The sequence below is a fragment of the Jaculus jaculus genome, chromosome 10, assembly GCF_020740685.1.
Source record: "Jaculus jaculus isolate mJacJac1 chromosome 10, mJacJac1.mat.Y.cur, whole genome shotgun sequence".
NCBI lineage: Eukaryota > Metazoa > Chordata > Mammalia > Rodentia > Dipodidae > Jaculus > Jaculus jaculus.
In genome coordinates this window covers 110,878,969-110,898,193 of record NC_059111.1, presented here as the reverse complement: position 1 = coordinate 110,898,193, position 19,225 = coordinate 110,878,969, and the positions used below count along the sequence as shown (strand labels likewise).

General features: G+C 45.4%; 1 protein-coding gene across 1 annotated transcript in view; it reads right to left on the bottom strand.

The window, feature by feature from the left end:
• Ptprn2 (protein tyrosine phosphatase receptor type N2) overlaps positions 1-19,225 on the bottom strand; it is a gene marked incomplete at its 5' end in the record, with an annotated part of 831,187 nt that overhangs the window by 705,665 nt on the left and 106,297 nt on the right. Inside the window, one exon of the mRNA XM_045160998.1 lies at positions 956-1,006. Within this exon, the coding sequence (XP_045016933.1) occupies positions 956-1,006 (51 nt within the window). The remainder of the gene's footprint in view (positions 1-955; positions 1,007-19,225) is intronic.

Here is a 19,225-nt window from a genome sequence, read left to right as displayed (position 1 = left end):
CCACACTCTAGGTTCCTGTTCGGCCGCTCTCCCCACCACCGGAGTCCCTGGGCCCTCCTCCTACTGCAGAGTATCTAGAGAAGCGCTCTGAACATGACGAAGAACCAAAGCACCCTGATGCCCAGGCACATCTGCACATGAAGACTACCTCCACTTCTGTAACGGGATGCTCAGGGTTCAGGAAAGTCCTTGAACACTAAACCCTCTGCTTGTGCCTAATTTTAATCAAAGAATTGAATAAAATGAGGCAGAGAAGGATAATTATTAAATTATTATATTTATTAAGGGAAGTACAGAGCCAAGGAAAGGCACGCACATGGCCAGAGATCCCACAGTGAGGGCCTGGGAAAACCATGGAAAGAAAAGAAAACCATGCAAGGGCTGGGTTGGGGCGGGGGGCTCTCCCCTTGGCTCAGCCCAGCTGGACCTGGACCAAGCTGAGGGGAGCTTACCAACAGCTGGAAGTTCCCAAATTGTCAGGCTCCTCAAAGAGTGCGCTCTCCCCTCGCAGAAGTGCTTACAACCTTATGGTGGTGGGCCCTGCCTTTCTGCTCAGGCAAGCCTGCGGGACAGCTGGCTGGTTAGAGCTCAAGGCTGCCTCAGAAAGAGGCGAGCTCTGACACCAAGTTCCAGGGGCTGAACTCGATCAACCGCAATATTTAAATCCTAGGAAAGATCTCCCTCCCAGGAGGAGTTAAGGTTGTTTGTGGAAAAACAGGTTTAGGAAAGAGACAAGAATTCTAGTAAGTGCAGACCAGCCTGCCTGCCTAGCTCAAGAAACTAACTAACTGCCTCCTGTGGAGCCCCCCGCACCACCACCACCAACTTCCATGAATGTTCTATCTCTGTCTCCGTCCAAACACACCACCTCCATCCTGGAGGCCATCTTCTTTCCAGCCTAGTAGGACAGACAGAACAGGACCTGGGCAGTGCCCTCTTCAGGGCTCACACTTACCATTCACACAGGCCTCCAATGATCCACAAAGGCCATCTTCAAACAAGCAGCCTGGAGAGAAAGACAGAAAAGAAGCTGTCAGTGATATATAGTGGGTGTTAGGGGTTCAGAAAAGTACTTGGATCCCAAACCTGGGCTTTGTGTTTATTTTAACCAAAAAAAAATGAATAAAATGAGACTGAGAATGATAATTATTAAATTATTATATTTATTTATGGAGATGTAGAACCAAGGGAAGAAAAATAAATACACCCATATGGCTTGAGAGCCCACATGGTGGCCCTGAAAAACCATGGAGAGCAGGAGGAGGTAAAGAGCCCATGTGGAAAGCAAGGGCTAGGGGGCTCTCCCCTCAGCTCAGCCCTGTCTTCTTTGGGCTCAGGTGTGCCAGAGGGACAGTTAGTTGGTTTGGGCTAAGGGCTGCCTCAGAAAGAGGCCAGCCATAACACCAAGTTTTAGGTTCTAAGCTTGACCAACCACAATGTTAGGATTCAATTTAAATCCTAGGAAAGAAGACCTCCTTCCCCAGAAGGAGCCCAGGTTGTTTGTGGGAAAACAGATCTACGGAAGGGGTAAGTCATCAGATCATACTTAGATCTCTAGCAAAGTGCAGACTGCAAGGATAGGTCCAAAGACATTCCTGTTTCTTACTTTCAGGGGCCCAGTCACCCTAACTGTCTAACAAAACTACCTGACTTTCGCTCTGATAGAAGATCCATGGCCCTCAGAGCTGAGCACGGGCCTGCTCCAAGCTTTAGAAGCTTGCAGACGCCAACACTGGCTCCTTGTGTCTGCTTCTTTGAGGTGGTGCTAGGTTATTCTGAAGCCAGAACATTCGGCACAGCTTTTCTCTTCAGGGCTAAAGCAAAAAGAGCTCAGATCCTCCACATGGGCACTTTTGCAGATGCCCACCTCTCATTCTCTCAGCCCAGCTAAGATATTCAACAGGACCAGTCCAAGTGCATGAGGCTAAGCTTAAAGTCAGCATCACCACAAGACACAGTGCTACGAACAGGCAGGACCAGACTGGGAAGATGGCTCAGTAGACAAAGCATTGACTGTTCAAACCTGAGTACCCAAGTTCCATCCTCAGATCACACATGGAAACCTGTGGCCGACTTCTGTAATTCCAGAATGCTAACAGCAAGATGGGAGGCAATGACAGGAAAATTCCCCCTCCAAAAACTCTCATGGTCAGCACAGATAAAAAGACAACAACAGGGCTGGAGAGATGGCTTAGCAGTTAAGGCGTTTGCCTGCAAAGCCAAAGGACCCAGGTTTGATTCTCCAGGACCCATGTAAGCCAGATGCACAAGGTGGCACATGCATCTGGAGTTTGTTTGCAGTGACTAGAGGAACTGGTGCACCCATTCTCTCTGTCTCTCTTTCTCTTTCTCCTCTCTCAAATAAATAATAAAAGAACAACAACAGAATGAGAAACCCTGTCTCAAATGACGTGGGACACCATGGGCTAATCCAAAAAGTTGTCCTCTAATCTCCACACTCATGTCATGGCATGGGTGTGCCCATATACATGCACACACATACACACCACAAACACACACACATTCACACAAAAACAATGGACAGGACCACTGGTGTTCTGAGACTCTACCTAATACCACGGCATGGGCACAGGAAACAACACTGACGTCTGTGAGCAAGAGCTCTTAGAAGGAGTGCTCATGAGCTGCAGGGAGGTCAGTTCAAGGCCAGGAACTGTGACCACCATGACCACCAGCGAAAAAGGAAAAAGGACAGGCAGGTGAAGGGAAAAGCCAAAGGCAGGAAGGACTTGAAGCGGGGCAGAAGAAGGGCAGAGGCACTGGGACGGCGCTCCACCCCCAGGGAAGATACAAAGGCAACACAGCTGTTTCTCGCAGCTGACAGGAGCCCGAGGAAATCTCGCATGTGAGCTGATGGCAAATGCACTCACCCATCAATGAATGGGACAGGTGGAGAGTCTGGTACTCCACAAAATGTGTCAAGTACATCTTGAACACATACAAAGGACAGGGACCAAAATCATGCCAGATGTGGCCATGTGGAGATAGTAAAATGAAATCATGACATCACAGAGTTCCATTTCCTGGCCATGATGGTGCACATATGACGATATGCCAGGGTCATCACACTGCACATCCTGTGAGAAGGCCTGAACAGAGCAAGGATGTAGCCAGAAATACAGACACATAGCTCAAGCAGGGTCTCACTAACACACAAGTCTGTTTGCCACATCAAGAACTTGCCAGAAAAAGTACAGGGAGAAAGCTCCTCCACTGCTTCCTGTCTGCCTTAACCACAGTGGACATTTAGATGTGCCTGAGGGAGAAGTACATCACGATGCACTTGCGAGCCCGCTGTGCAAGAGCACCCTGTTTCCAACATCTACCCAGCTTGATCGGTGCTGGGGGCTCGAAGAGCGTGCATCTCACAAAGACCATGGGCAAGGGAGCGAAGCGGCAATAGTTCAGTGATTTATTCCCACACGTGTGGACACTCCTGTACCTTGCCCACTAGTCAGTACATTAATTTGCCTGCTAAGTTATGTGTGTTGTTGTGCGCTCTGAAATTAAGGAGAAACACATTTCATTATAAATATCAGTCTCCTACTAATAACGATCACGGTGCTAAGTCATCAAAGGAAGATGTCACAGCAGGCGGTGGCTTCCCTGCTCCAGCACCCAAGGCATGGGTCCTCCATCGCGACCCCACCCCAGCACACAGAGGCCAGCAGCAGCCATATGGACATTCACAGACTACCAAGAACAGCTCCTGAATGATCTACACTACAGCCAGATGTCAGTCTGAAGCTAACGAGCTAGATCCATGAAGAACACTCACAGAATCCCATCCCGTCCCACCCTCATGATGTGGTCCCCAGAATTTAAAACTACAATTTCTTGGACTGGGGATGTGACTCAGTGAGCACTGACCCAGCATGCTCAGAGTCCTGGCTCTACCCCTAGCACTGCCATTACTTAGTATTAACACGGTGCCCATCCTTTTGCAAGAAAACACGTGACAGTTCCTAAATCCTGACCATCCAGAGGATGGAATGGAGCTCAGGGTCTCTTCCTACATGTGATATTCACTGGTCTCACTACTGCTTCAGCACACACATGTACTTGTGCACATTCACATGCTCACATGTATGCTTATACATGTGCTTGCATCTATACTCATGTATATATGCACATTAAAACATGTAAGCACACTCATACAAACATGCATGAACACTTATGTATGTTCATGTACATGTGTGCTAATATAATATATGCATGCACGCAACATGCATGTACATACAAAAGTATACTCACATGTGTATGCACACATGTACATGCACACTCATATACAATGCACTCAGAAGTATGAACATTCATAAACACACAAGTGTGCACGCACTCAAAAACATGCATGTGCATATACACTCAGAACCATACATACATATGTACACGAATCTTTTTAACTGTAATTATGCTTCCCTTTCTTTCTCAGAACAAGAAGCCATTCTTTTGTGTCACTCTAGTGCCTCTTTTATTATCGTTTCAAAATGAAAATGGACCCATTTCTCCCGTAAGAAGTCAGACCAATCTTGTGCTCCTTGTCTCACGCCTACAAAACGTTTACTAAGGGCTTGTACCTTGTGGCAAAATGGTAAGTAAAAAAAGTCACAGGGCTGGAGAGATGGTTCAGCAGTTAAGGCACTTGCCTGCAAAGCCTAAGGACCCAGGTTCAATTCCCCAGATCCCAAGTAAAGCCACATGCACAAGGTGGCACATGTGTCTGGAGTGCTTGTGTTGTCTAGAGGCCCTGGTGCACCCATATTCCCCCCCCCCCTCTCTTTCCCTCTTTCTCTTATACAAAATAAGCCAGGTGTGGTGGTGCACACCTTTAATCCCAGCACTCAGGAAGGTAGGAGGGTTGCTGTGAGTTCAAGGCCACCCTGAGAGTACATAGTGAATGCCAAGTCAGCCTGGGCTAGAGTGAGACCCTGCCTTGAAAAGCCAAAATTAAATCAATAAAGTCATAGTCTCCCCACTGGCAGGATGCTCGGCCCTCACCTGTGTGGGCCCTCATCATCTCTAGGCCTAATGCACTGACAGAGGAGAAGGGTTTCAAGCTCAGGGGACGTCCTGGGCTCCCTTCCCTCCTGGAGAGAGGGAGCTGAACTAACAACCTGGCTGGCCAAGAGGCTTGGCAATAGTTCTGAGCTCCATGCAAACATACAACCACATAAGAATATGATTGGTTTTGTTACTTAACCATAAGAAAGATATGGGGATATCACCAAAATAGCAGCCCATTTTCCATACCCAATATACCAGGTGAGCAGAAGCAATGCTGGTGAGTCTTCTCAGAGCAAGTGGGGGCTCTTAGAATCAAGGACTACTCTCACCAGATTTTCATAGCTGGTTGCTAACAATGCTTTGAAATCATTCTATACTGTACACAAGTAAGACAAAATAAAATCTATCTAGTGTCTCGTTTAGCATAAGTCAATAACAATGATGTTATTGTGTTTCCAATGGTACTACCTACAAATAATAATCAAATCTCCCAAAACATTCCTTTCTACTAGTGTTTTCTGAGTTATCTAGTGCATGTAACATTCTGCAAATCCCATGATGCCAAGAGCAGTCTGACCCCAGCTTTGACCTTGCATGTTTCCCACACCATCTCTCTGGTCCTAAAACCTATCCCCACCTCCACATTTACAGATGAGGAAACCAGGGTCCCACATGGCTGCTTCACATACCTACAGTTATAATCTGGTATCCAAAGGATCCAGACTCAAATCCTGGCCTATCCCCTCAGAAATGCTCTTTCCCACTGTTCCAGGCTTCTGAATCAGTTAACAGAATATGTGTGCATTCATGTGTGCACCTGTGCACTCACACACATGTGCACCATGGGGACAGAGAAGAGTTGAAGTAGTGGAGATGGCTGTTAGGTCATGCTCCTCTTCCAAGCTCTCAGCCTTTGGTCCTCAATGCCTATCGCCCTCATTCTTTTACTTCCCGAGAGAAGCCGCAGATTCTCTTGGCCATTGCTCAGCAGATGCTGGCATATGCAGGAACTACGTGGAGGGAAGGAAGTCTGGCACTCATCTAGAGCCTCCTGACCAGGGGAGGTGGTTGACCCCTCTCTTCTCCACCTTATCTAACTATACCTCTTCCCGCTGAGGCAGGCGCTATGTGTCTCCCCTCCGATCTGTGCCGGGCCATTCTGCATCTCCCTCTCCTGCAGCCCCTGGCTCCGAAGGAGTACCAGAGGCATGGAGACGGCGGGTGCTTGCAAGAACATCTGCAGATCAACGTGCGCTGTTGAGTTAAGCCTATCCTGTATCAACAGAGATTCTCTTTGGTTCAACCAATGTGATGTGTCACTCAAAGTTGATTCTGAAAAAAAGAAGTATGGAACCTCAGCCGAGTGACAAGGCCCGACTGGCCATAACTCAAGAGACCCTGGGATGAGTGGACAACTATGAAGGGTTTGCTGATGTGTTTGTCTGAATTTTTTTTTTTTTTTTTGGCATTTCATCTTAATTTGGAGTACATTTTGTTTATTCCACCACCACCCCCCCCCCCGACAACCTGGATCACTCCCTTTTCTCTGGAAGCTTCCTTAACACACTGGCTTTACATGTCACCATGGAGAGGAGACCTGAAGCTCAGCACCCAACTAAAAAATCTGAAAAGCTGCCTCTGGGAAGGCTTTTGTGCAACAAATATGTTCATCACAGGCTGCTTTTCTTTTTTTTTTTTTTTTCAGCTTTTCAAATTTATATTTATTTTTTAGCTTTTTGGTTTTTTGAGGTATAATCTCACTCTAGCGCAGACTGACCTGGAATTCACTATGTAGTCTCAGGGTGGCCTTGAACTCATGGTGATCCTCCTACCTCTGCCTCTGGAGTGCTGGGACTAAAAGCATGTGCCACCATTTATACAATGGAGTTCTACTCAGCGGTAAAGAAAAATGAAGTTATGAAATTTGCAGAAAAATGGATAGATCTGGAAAGGATTATAATAAGTGAGGTAACCCAGGCCCAAAAAGCCAAGCGCCACATGTTCTCCCTCATATGTGGATCCTAGCTACAGATGATTGGGCTTCTGTGTGAGAAGGAAAATACTTAGTAGCAGAGGCCAGTAAGTTAAAAAGGAGATATAAAGGGAAGAGAAAGGAAGGGAGGAGGGTACTTAATAGGTTGGTATTGTATATATGTAACTACAATGATTGAGATGGGGAGGTAATATGATGGAGAATGGAATTTCAAAGGGAAAAGTACAGGGGGGGGAGGGTATTACTATGGGATATTTTTTATAATCATGGGAAATGTTAATAAAAATTGTGAAAAAAATAATAAAAGAAATACAAAAAAAAAATTTAAAGCATGTGCCACTGCAGGCTGTTTTCCTGAAGTGTTTATAACTGTTCAGACCTTCCTATATAAAGGACACACTACTTCACAGCTTCTAGATTGTTTATGTTTAGATGCCAAGGGCCTCAGGGTTGATATCCTGGGGCTGCAAGAGGGGCCCTGGTTGGAGCTACATGCTCAGTCTTGCCTCTTCCATCCTGACAGGCTCTTCATATGGCCATCCAAAACCCAGAGGTTCAGAGCAGACACAACCTCGGGCCATCTCAGCCAAAGAGGTTAGTTAGTTGGTTCTATGAATGTAGGTGGAGGCCATGATGGTGGTTCCTGTCCTTGACAACCACATGGATGCATAAAGCATTCTGAATGTTCAAACAGGCTATGAAATCCAGCTGGTGAGACCATCTGACACCATGAACCAATATGTAAAAGATGGCCACTCGTGGGTCAAACAGCCACAAGGCCCTCTGAAAACTGTGAGCCCTGGCTTACTGACTATCTTGGATGACTGTCATTTCCTGAAGTCCAGCTCTGAAATTTGCCCTAGCTGAAGCCCTGGGACCCAAGTTAAACAAAAAGGGTCACCTAAAGTTGGGGAGGTCGCTCAGTTGGTAGAGTGCTTGCCTAGCACGCACAAAGCTCCAGGTTTTATCTTCAGCATTGCATATAACCAGGTGTGGTGATAATGCCTATAATCCCAGAACTCAGGAGCGGAGGCAAAAGGATCAGGAATTCAAAATCATCCTTATCTACATTGTAGAGAGCCACAAACAGTAGGAGCCATTGATATAGGCACATGCCTATATCCAACTGAACCGGCAGAGATCAGAATGGGGCATAGCCCCTCCTTAGTTTTTCCTCTTGGACTATTGGTATGGGCCTGACCTTCTACAGAAGACAGTATGTGCAGAAAAACAGTCTGCAGCTGCCTCATTCCTACATCACCTGACCTTGTGCCCTGTTTCCATGCCTTTCCTGTATTTGATAAAAGGAAGTTGTTGCCAAAGCTTTTCTGCTTGTGTACAATTGAAGCAGCGCTGGTTAGGGGTGCCGTGGGGTCTCCAGCACAGCCTGCAGACCAGCCAACTCAGCTTTCACTCTAGCACTTGCGCCTGTTTTTCTTTCCTTCTAATCCTCAAGACCTAACAGGTCATAGCAGCGCTGGACATGGCAGTTGGCCCTCGAACAGAGACTCTGGGACCCCAGATCCAGAGACCTGAAGGGGAACTTTAAAGAATTCAGTCTTGAGGATACTTCCCAGTAACGTACTACACACAGGGAGAAATGAGGAAGGAGAGCGCAATTTAGTCAGGCGTAAAATATGGGACAAGCTTAATCAAAACAAAGGAAAAATTATAACCAGCTTATTTGCTTTCTGTTTTAGAGGGAAAATGATAACACAGAATTCTAAGTATATTAAATTTGTGGCTACTTTAATTTTTCATTATGTTTTTGATATATCAACTTAAATGTAAATGTGTATGAATGTAAACATTTAAATGATATATTAGAAAGCCTTATAAGTACATATTTATAAACTGAAGTAGTACAGGTTTTGTAAAAACCTATAAAAATGTTATATTTAGATTTACTATAACTTTTTCTGAAATCTTCAGTGATGCTTGTTTGAGTGATATAATATTAATTAGAGTCTTCAGATTCATCAGGCTATAAAGGTTAATATTAGATGCATAAATTTTGATGACTGCCTTCCAAAACACATTTTACAATATTAGATTTAATTTTTCAATGGTCATAGCTAAGAAAAATATTAAATATCTCTAATATACATTAAAATTTCCTTAATTAGATTGATTATAATGAATTTATTTTTCAGGATTGATGTACAAGTAAACAATGTAAAGTCTTTATTTAATAAGCTGGTTGTTAAATGTATTGTTCACAATGGACATTTTAAAAGACATAATCCCAGGACTGGAGAGATGGTTTATCATTTAAGGCATTTGCCTGCAAAGCCAAAGGACCCTAGTTCAATTCTCCAGAACCCACATAAGCCACAGGCACAAGGGGGCACATGCATCTGGAGTTCCTTTGCAGTGGCTAGAGGCCCTGGCAAGCCATTCTCTCACTCTCTCCCTCACCCTCTTTCTTTCTCTCAAATAAAAATAAATAAAATATGTATTTTTTAAAAAAAGATACAATTCCAGAAAACAGTGACATTCAGAATCTGAGTGGGCTAATTTGGGTATAATAAATATGTAAATATATGCTATATATGTTTATATAATGCTTATATAATATCAAATTTATTTACAGATAATGGTCATATAAATACTAATGTTATTCCAGATTCCTTCTAAAGGCTAAGAATCCAAGGATTGAAACAATGACTTGTTTCTGCTCTCCTTGGATAATTAACATATTTGAGTAAAAATTATATTTGCCTATAGAGGTTTAAAGACTCACCATTGAAAAATGTTTTCTAATATGAATGCCAAGATGTTATTCTGCCCTCTTTTGGGGATGGATTACTTAAGTGTTATGAAGAAAATTTGGTCTTTGTGACTAGGGGCATACACACACACACGCGCACGTGCGTGTGTGTGTGTGTGTGTGTGTATGTGTGTGTGTGTGTGTAGTCTATATTGCTGATATAGTAACATTGACTTATAAGTGTTTATATAAATTAACAAGTATTAAATTATCTTAAATCTTTCTCAATTTAAAACATTATTCAGGAGGTTGTGATTCTAAGATAGCACCAGGGAAATTAAAGACCTCCTGTAAATTAGGATTGCCAGCTTTTAATGTTGAATGGCATCCAGAGGGAACTCTGGAAATAACTAAGCTTGTAGACAGGGAAAATGCTATATTCTCCTACTCTAGAAAAAAAAAAAAAAAACTGGAAATTATCAATTTCAGGGAGCTGGCCTGGAACCCTGAGAGAAATTCGCAATTCCTTTTGGGACAGTTCAGCTAGAGTCAGACCAGAGGCTTCAAGGCCAGCGCCCCCCTTACACTCCTGCCTCCCAAAACTCTCCAGTAAAGAGGGAGGGCGAGGGCCTGGCTGGCAGGGCCTGGTAATGGCTCGGCCCAGGCCCACCATAAGGAAGGAACTCTGCTAATCTGGATATGGTGGCATGCATGCCTTTGATCCCAGCACTTGGGAGGCAGAGGTAGGAGGATCACCTTGATTTTAAGACTACACAGTGAATTCCAGGTTCGCCTGTGCTAGAGCAAGACCTTGCCTGGAAAAACCAAAAAAAAAAAAAAAGGAAAGGAACACTGGTGTTTGGGCTGCTGGGGAGTTCCATCACTCCACAGCCTAGATACTGGAGAAGGTTCTGAATGATGGAAGGAGACAAACCAAGGTGACAGTCTTGCTGCAAGTTTATGCCAAGACCTCTGAGCTTAATGTAGATGAGATGTTTGGGCCAGATCTGAGGGGGTTTTCACAATGAAATGGCTTCTGGCTCCATGCTAATACCAAAAGTGCCAGCTTGACCTCTTCCCTCCTGAGCTGGGAAAAGGACATATGATCCTTTTAAATAGGGGTGACCTATCAGTGCAGCGCTTCACTGATCCCATCCAAGGCTCCCCCTGGAATGCACAATCATTCTTTCTTTCAGAGTCAGCCTCCAGAATGACTTTATACCCCCAGTGGGGAAAAAAAAAAAAAAACATAATAACCACCTGCTATCTCTCTAAATGCCCCCTGAGGCTCTTGCTATTTGGAGCCCAGCCTCATGCTGGGCTGAGGGTGGGATTTAGTCTCAGAGGCGGGAAGGTCTGGGATGTGTGTGGCAGACACTATTCTATGAGTGTTAGTAAGACATCTTCTGCTCACGTGCTAGCCTGGGCATAGGGGCATGGCGGGGGGGCTCTCACCCTTTGATTTTGTTCACAAAACCAGGGTGGGTTGCATCTCTCCACCAGAACCTCTAAGCTAGCAGGAAGGGGAGCTGCAGGGTGGAGGAGGACAGGGAGACCTGAGGAGGACTGATATCATCTGCTCTCTGCTCTGGGTTCAGCCGTGGTCATAGAACTCCCTCCTATGTGTAAGGATGGGTGAGGCTGTCTCAGTGGCCTCTGACCCTGTGTGAGTCAGAGCTGTGGTGGGAGTGAGCACTGCCCCCAAAGACCTCTTGGCTCTGCCAGTCCAGCAATGATAAGCAGACCAGGCCAGGCGGCCACCACAAAGATACTGGGGTGCCCTCCCTCCATGCGATTTGAAATAATGACAAGAGCTTTTGTCTGAGTCTTGGGCAGAGCTGGTGCTCTGGTCCACAAGCAGGAAGTGTCTGAGCTTACCGTGACAGGGACAACTGGGCCTTTGGCCCTTTAAGTTCTCCCTTTCCAGGGTCTTACTGCAAGAACAGGGGCTTATAATATAGATCCATCTATTCCTGCCTGAATCCATATGATAGAATGGAATGTATCTTTGTTTGGTTCTGATAGAGACATTGGAAAAGCCTAAGTGGGGTACAGAGTCATTAACTCTGTGGTCATAGTGGCCTGAAATCCATGTGATGAAGACGCTAAGGTGAGGAGTGACCACACCTATGTTGGAGGACCTGTGACAGCTTTGGTATGGCTTTGTTCTCAGCTCCCACAGGCGGTGGGGTTAGACCTATTTACCTAGGACGAAGTGCCAGGAGAGCTTCAAGGGTGCTTCAGGGCTCAGAAGCAAATCCAGGGTTGCATTTGGGCCCAGACCACTTTCTTCCTTCCTTAGAATGTTCAAGCCAGATGACTTTAGAAAGAACGCATCTGCAAATCTTACACTTTCTATATATGTATGACTTCTTCTGGAATGTAAGGCAACATTATGTACATATTGAAGTCTTCATAGTAAGATAGGACAGAGACACAAGATAACCAACCACGAAGAGTCAGGCAAGTGCGGGAGTGTGGGGGCTCTGCAGAGCACCAGCTCCTGAGGCCGCAGTGGTGGAGGCCTAGCTGGGCCTCCAGACAGTGCTGGCCCTATCGGGGGAGGGGTGAAAACTTACATTGCCTTACCCTACATTATGTCTTCCGATGATGAGATCTGATGATGATGAGATCTGTATCTGCTCCTTTTCAAAGAGCACAGGTGTCATTGTCCCCTCACCTGCTGAGAGGAAGTCCTACTCTGCTTTTGTAGACAAGATATTGCTGCAGTTCTACCCTGTTGAGGGAGGTAGTCAGCTCAGGAGGGAAGAGGTCCCACTGAGATCCCAGTGGCCACGTGAGCCCAGCCTAAGTGTTTGGACTTCCCAAGCAGAGAACACCTGTTTCTATCATTCTTCTCAAAGGTGGCTGAATCCCAACTGAGGGTGCAGACCCAGGTCAAGGGGCCAAAATCAGGACATCTAAAGGATCCTGACCCATAATTCAAGTTCCAGTTGCTTCCTCAAGCCAGAAGACAAGCTCCAACAAAAGATAGCTTGGAATTACCCAGTTGGACCATACCACAAAACAATGGTTTGGACCAGTTGCTATCTCGCTCAACCCAAGAACAAAGCTGGTGTAGACTTCTGCTGGTAGGAGGGACAATAACAAAATATCAGGAGGGGAGGGGAGAAATCACCTAGATGATCACAGAAAACATGTTCAGTCCAGGTGCAGGAAACATAGGGATTCTTAAGAACAGGAGTTTGGAAGCCTGGCGTGAGGACACAGTGTCCCAAACCAGGCCCGGTGTGAGATCCCAGGCGCTCTGTCAGCTATCTCAGTCATTCAGTTAGTTATGGGAAAGGAGAAAAACACATGTCACCCCTGTCACCTATGGGCAACTGCTGACACAGCTTCTTCAGAAGGTCCTCCTCTGGAGGGAAAAAGTGGCCCTCACTCAGTTCATTCGGGACTTTCCCTGTCCTGTCTACCACAGGGTGTCATTATCTAACTGATGGTGCCTGGAGACATATCAACAGGGTTAAGGATGGAGATGAACTCAGCACCACAGCCTCTCACATTCACCCATATCCCCACATCATTAGCTCTGTAACTGAAGTTGATATCTTGGTGCTCCTCACAGGCTGTCTCACAACTCCTCTGGAGCCTTTGCTCTGAAGTTGTCCATGCTCTGGAATTATCCCCCACAGATCAGCTCCTCACATCAGGATCATCACCCACTGAGAGGCTGTCAACCCGCTAAGTCCCAGCATCACAACTTCTGTGACTTTTTTTTTTCAGGAAAAAAAAAAAATTAAACCTCTTACTTTCAAGTTCCAAATTGAACAAGCTTAAGCACCTAAGGAAAATTGTGTTTTGTTTTGCTTTTAAAACATAGGGATGGGGCTGGAGAGATGGCTTAGCAGTTAAGCGCTTGCCTGTGAAGCCTAAGGACCCCGGTTCGAGGCTCGATTCCCCAGGACCCACGTCAGCCAGATGCACAAAGGGCGCATGCATCTGGAGTTCGTTTGCAGTGGCTGGAGGCCCTGGAGTGCCCATTCTCTCTCTTTCTCTCTATCTGCCTCTTTCTCTCTCTGTCTGTCACTCTCAAATAAGTAAATAAAAATGAAAAAAAAAAACATAGGGATGACTTTTGGGAAGTCAGCTGTGGCATTCTCTGCTACGGCTTCAGGATATGACACAGAGCCAAATGGAGACTGTAAAGTGTGCATTTTGATTCCTCCCAGATTTGTTCTGAATGGCATTGGAACTGGCTCTTTGCTTTTGCCCTCAGACAATTTCCTGAAAACGAATAGTATCTACAAAAGGACTTTTTGCTTAATGATTCTTTTGGATGAAGAAAGCATTTTTAAGCTTCTTCTATAAATGCAGAATAGCTTCAAAAAATACATGATGAAGGGCCTTGAGTGTTAAATATTGCCGGTATAGATGTTGGGCTTCCAGGAAGCAAATCTCAGGGAACTTTTTTTTTAAATTTTTTTTTTTGTTTATCATATTTATTTATTTATTTGAGAGCAACAGACAGAGAGAGAAAGAGGCAGATAGAGAGAGAGAGAGGGAGAGAATGGGCGTGCCAGAGCTTCCAGCCACTGCAAACAAACTCCAGACACATGTGCCCCTTTGTGCATCTGGCTAACGTGGGTCCTGGGGAATGGAGCCTTGAACCTGGGTACTTAGGCTTCACAGGCAAGCACTTAACCACTAAGCCCTCTCTCCAGCCCCTCAGGGAACTTTTAACTGGTAACAATCATGACTTGGTAAATTATAGCACATTCTTGGAATGACCTGTGCCAAAAGTGAGGCTGAGTAAAGACAGACCAAAAGCTGATTGCCTGTCTGTGGCTCACATGTTAGGTAGTCACCTTTCCAAAAAAATATTAGCCTGGCAAGCCAGGCTCTCAGCAGTCCTGGGCTGACTGGTCTTAGATCTAAGAGGGACAGTCGAACTCAGAGTCTCTCCGTATCCCTTAATCACTGACTCTTTGTTGATGAGTGACATTCAGGAGCCCTTAGGAAATTTAAATCACTGGAGTTTGGGGAAGGCTGTACACGGGGACCAACTGAAGAACCCATTAAATGTGCATTCTGATTCCTTAGCATGGGTGGAACCCAGATCCTGTGCATTTGTCTGCAGGCCTCACACTGAGCACTGAGGGAAAACTCTTAGACCAGTACACCATTAAACTGCATTATAGCTGGGTGTGTAGTCAGCAATACTGATTATAAATCTTTGGTAATATCTGTCTGATTTTGCCTCCTTAGGATAAACATTTATAAAAAATCATCCCATATACATTAAAGGTACATATGTAAGACTTTAGAAAGATATAGCCAAACTGCTCCCTTACCAATAGCATATAAGGCCTGAAACTTAAGCTTCTTAATTTGTTAAAAGACCAGTTGTCCCTCCCCAACTTATACAATTGCTGTGAGGATGCCAGGGCTGAACCATAGTTAAAACATCCCACAAACTTGGAAGCCTGTGAAACTGTTCACACACATAACTCAGGAACACTCCTTTGGTTTCCCCTGCATTGCTAAGGTATGCATCTGAGCCATCATTAGTCAAAAAGGTACGTAAATAAATTAAGTCCACAGGGCAACTCTGGCAGCATGAAACCTCCACACACCTGTACCTTAGCATTATCTAATTTAGTGTCACATCAGAATCTTCTCCCCTGACAACTTCCCACATGCACTTTCTCTAGTAACTCGACATCTAATTTTACATATGGAAATCTTTATGTTGCCTAAGTCATCCCATGTTCTACGGGAGGATTAGAGATGAAGAACTGTCCAATCTCCTGAACTTAACAGCAGTTAAAAGGTGATTCTGGGACTGAAAGATGGCTCTGTCAGTAAGATGCTTGCTGTTCAAGCATGCAAGCATGAAAGCCTGACTTTGGATACCCAGCACACACATAAAAGCCAGGCTTGGTGGCACACACTTGTAATTCCAGTCCTGCCTGGGGGAGTGGGGACAGGAGGGTCTCTAGGGCACACCAGCTAGCTATTCTACCAGCTGCATCAGCGAGCTACAAGTCCAGCGAGAGAGACCCTGACTCAAAAAAAATAAGGTGATTGCTTAGTGGTTAAAGGCACGTGCTTACAAAGCCTGATGGTCTGGGTTCAATTCCCTAGTACCCACATAAAGCCAGATGCACAAAGTGGTACATGCATCTGGAGTTCATTTGCAGTGGCAAGAGGTCCTGGTAAGACCATTCTCTCTCTCTCTTCCTCTCTCTCCTTACAAATAAATAAAAATACTTAAAAAAAATAAGTAGAGGGCTGGAGAGATGGCTTAGCAGTTAAAGTGCTTGCCTGCAAAGCCTAAGGACCCAGGTTCAACCCTGTAGACCCCACATAAGCCAGACACACAAAGATGAGGTAAGCTCAAGGGTGCACATGCCCACTAGGTGGTAAAAGCATCTGGAGTTCGATTGCAATGGTTAAGGCCCCGGCATGCCAATTCTCTCTCTCCCTAAAATATTAAAAATTAGTGGAGAGTCTTTGCCTCTTTCTCAAATAAATAAATAAAAATAAAATATTTTAAAAATAAATGGGGAGCAACATACATATCCAAACACACATACACATGCATATATACCACATACAAACACACATATGCAAAAAAGAAATAAGAAACCCTGATAAATGCAAAACCCTTTTTTTTTTTTTTTTTTTTTTTTTTTTGCTTTTCGAGGTAGGGTCTCACTCTGGTCCAAACTGACCTGGAACTAACTATGTAGTCTCAGGGTGGCTTCAAACTCACGGCGATCCTCCTTCCTCTGCCTCCCAAATGCTGGGATTAAAGGCGTGCGCTACCACGCCCGGCGCAAAACACATTTTAACGCATATATTCCTGCCTCCGCCCTTGGCCCCTATACTTCTGCAACCTCCATAGGATGGACATGGCTGGCTGTCTAAGTAGCCCCAAAAAAGTCCAGCCTGGAAGGACTTAGCCCCAACTCATCTAGATCCAGAACAAATTGCGAAGGGTGGCTTTCATATTTCACGTGCTCATCACTGAGCAAGGATCTGAGTCCAGAAAAGCAGGCCAGAACTCCATGAGGAGCATCAGCACACTCCTGGATGCCTATAACTGGACCGCGGTCTAAAGGAAAGCAGAAAGAGGGCATGGGATAGTGGCAGTCAAGGCAGGTGAACTGTGGAGAAGAGCCAGTGCGACAAACAGACAAAGAGGAGACAAGGCCTGCTGGGGATGACCCCATAGCCACAAGAAGCAGGAGACGCGGACATGACCGTCCACAGACGCAGGGGTGGGAGGCGAGGGTGACCGGCGTTGGATGGGACTGTGATGCACAGTGGACGTTCTCACAGGTGTCTAAGCAGGGTGGAAGGTCAGGGAGATGCGTCTGGTAATGAAGATGCAGGGCTGAGGAGCAGAGAGGGGAGGTGGCTGGACTGCAAGGTGGAGGATGAAGAAGAGAGGGAGTCAAGGGCCTAGCCTTGGTATGACCTTGACTGGCCAGTGAAAAACCAGTGCTGCCCAGGGGGTCATAGAGGGAAGAAGGTTCTGGAGATGGAAGCCTATGAGCTTGGCAACAAGGAGAGGAGCAGATTTTTCAATCAGTGGCTGAGAAGGTAAGCGGGACACAGGAGGTGACATCAGACACGCAGGAAGTATGGGCTGCAGAGAAGCTTGATCTCTTCACAGAGGTAGCTGGCTGGTGAAGATTCTAAAGAAGATGAGGGAAGAGAAAACAGTAAGGGAATGAGCTACTGTTGGGAGGAAAAAAGTGTGCCAGCAGCCTCTGAAGACAGTTCCTCGCAGAAGATGTGGCAGGATGTGGGCTGCCCTCAGTTAGCAGGTCTGACACAAACGCCAGAGTCACTTCAGGCCAAGCTCGGGCTCAGTGCTCGATCCTGTTTCTTCTTTCGAGAATCCAGTGTGGAAAAAAGCCAAGGTAGCGCAGAAACTGAATACACAGCTTGTACAGTGTTTCTCTGGAAGGCTCAGACCAACAGACTTTACATGCTACCTGCATAGTGGAATTGAAAATTAATTAAGTGGAGGGTGTCAGATAGTGGAAGTCAAGGTTCTTCCTATGAGGAGGGGGTGTCACACAACAGGAAAAGGAGACCAGAGTGATGGACCCAGGCATGTAGGGTTGGTGGAAAAGACCTGACAAGGAGCATTTAGAGTATAATACAGACAGTTATAGACAAAAAAGTTTATAAATACATGTATGTGCAGACACCATGCACCCATGTGTCCTTGCTCTGTCAGTTGCCAAGCACCAGGAGCAGTGACATCCTAGGAGCGGTGAGTGTGCCAGTGCTTGGATCTCAGCTCCTAACGCCGGGACTGCGGCTCCATGGCTGAAATGGCTGATTCTAAGATGGAGGCAGAAAAAGGCACAACTGGCCTAGAGAACATGACGGTGTCAAAGCAAGAAGTGTCCGGAAGTTAAAGCCATGGTGACACAGGTATTCAAAGTGTTCAAGAAGGACAACTGTGAGGCTCCCCAAAGGTGAAGCAATTTGAGAATAAAATGAGTACTGCTGAATGATAACCCAAAGGGTAACATAAGTGAACAAGTGAGTGACAGAGGTGGGCAAATCTCCTCTGCAGAAGCCAACTAAGTTACAGGGTTAACTGCCCCCAGGAATTGGAGCATCACACCCTACTGCTTAAGCAGATCTACCCATACTGATTTCCTTCCTAAAAGCACGTCACAGAAAGAAGAACTTCTACAGGAGAGAAACAAAGCTACCTTGATCTCAGTCAAGTGGTCAAGGTCACCACCAATGGTGATTCTCACTAGCACCGTAATGTCGTACCTGCCCAGGACTCTTAGAAACAAAGAAGTTACAGAAAATGTTACTTGAAAGAGGTCCGTGGAATCATAGTGACTAAATATTATGTGATATCCCAGGTGAGATCCAAGAAAAAAAAAAAAAAGACTGGAGGTAAACACTGGAGAAGCTTGAGAATATAGTCTAGAGAATAGTAATATATCAATATTGGCTCATGAATTGTGACAAATTCTGTGTCATGTGAAATGGGATAAGAGGGAACGGTGGATGAGAAGTATGTGAGGGCACACACTCTCTCAGCATGAGAGCTCTGCACTACACATTCTAGTTCTATAAGTCAAAAATTGCATGCTTAGTCTTACCACACACGTGTGCACATACACACATGGAGCACACAGTGAAACATAAGATTATCAGAAATACTGCAACTTTATATGTCCTAACACAGTAACATGTTTTTAACAAAAATTTTTAAGTATTTTATTATCATTATTATTATTATGGTTTTTTTTAATTTTTATTTTTATTTATTTATTTAACAGAGGGAAAGAGAGAGAGAGAATGGGCACGCCAGGGCTTCTAGCCACTGCAAACGAACTCCAGATGCGTGTGCCCCCTTGTGCATCTGGCTAACGTGGGTCCTGGGGAACTGAGCCTCGAACGGGGTCCTTAGGCTTCACAGGCAAGCGCTTGACCGCTAAGCCATCTCTCCAGCCCAGTGACCCTTCTTTATGTGCCTCCCCTACACTGAG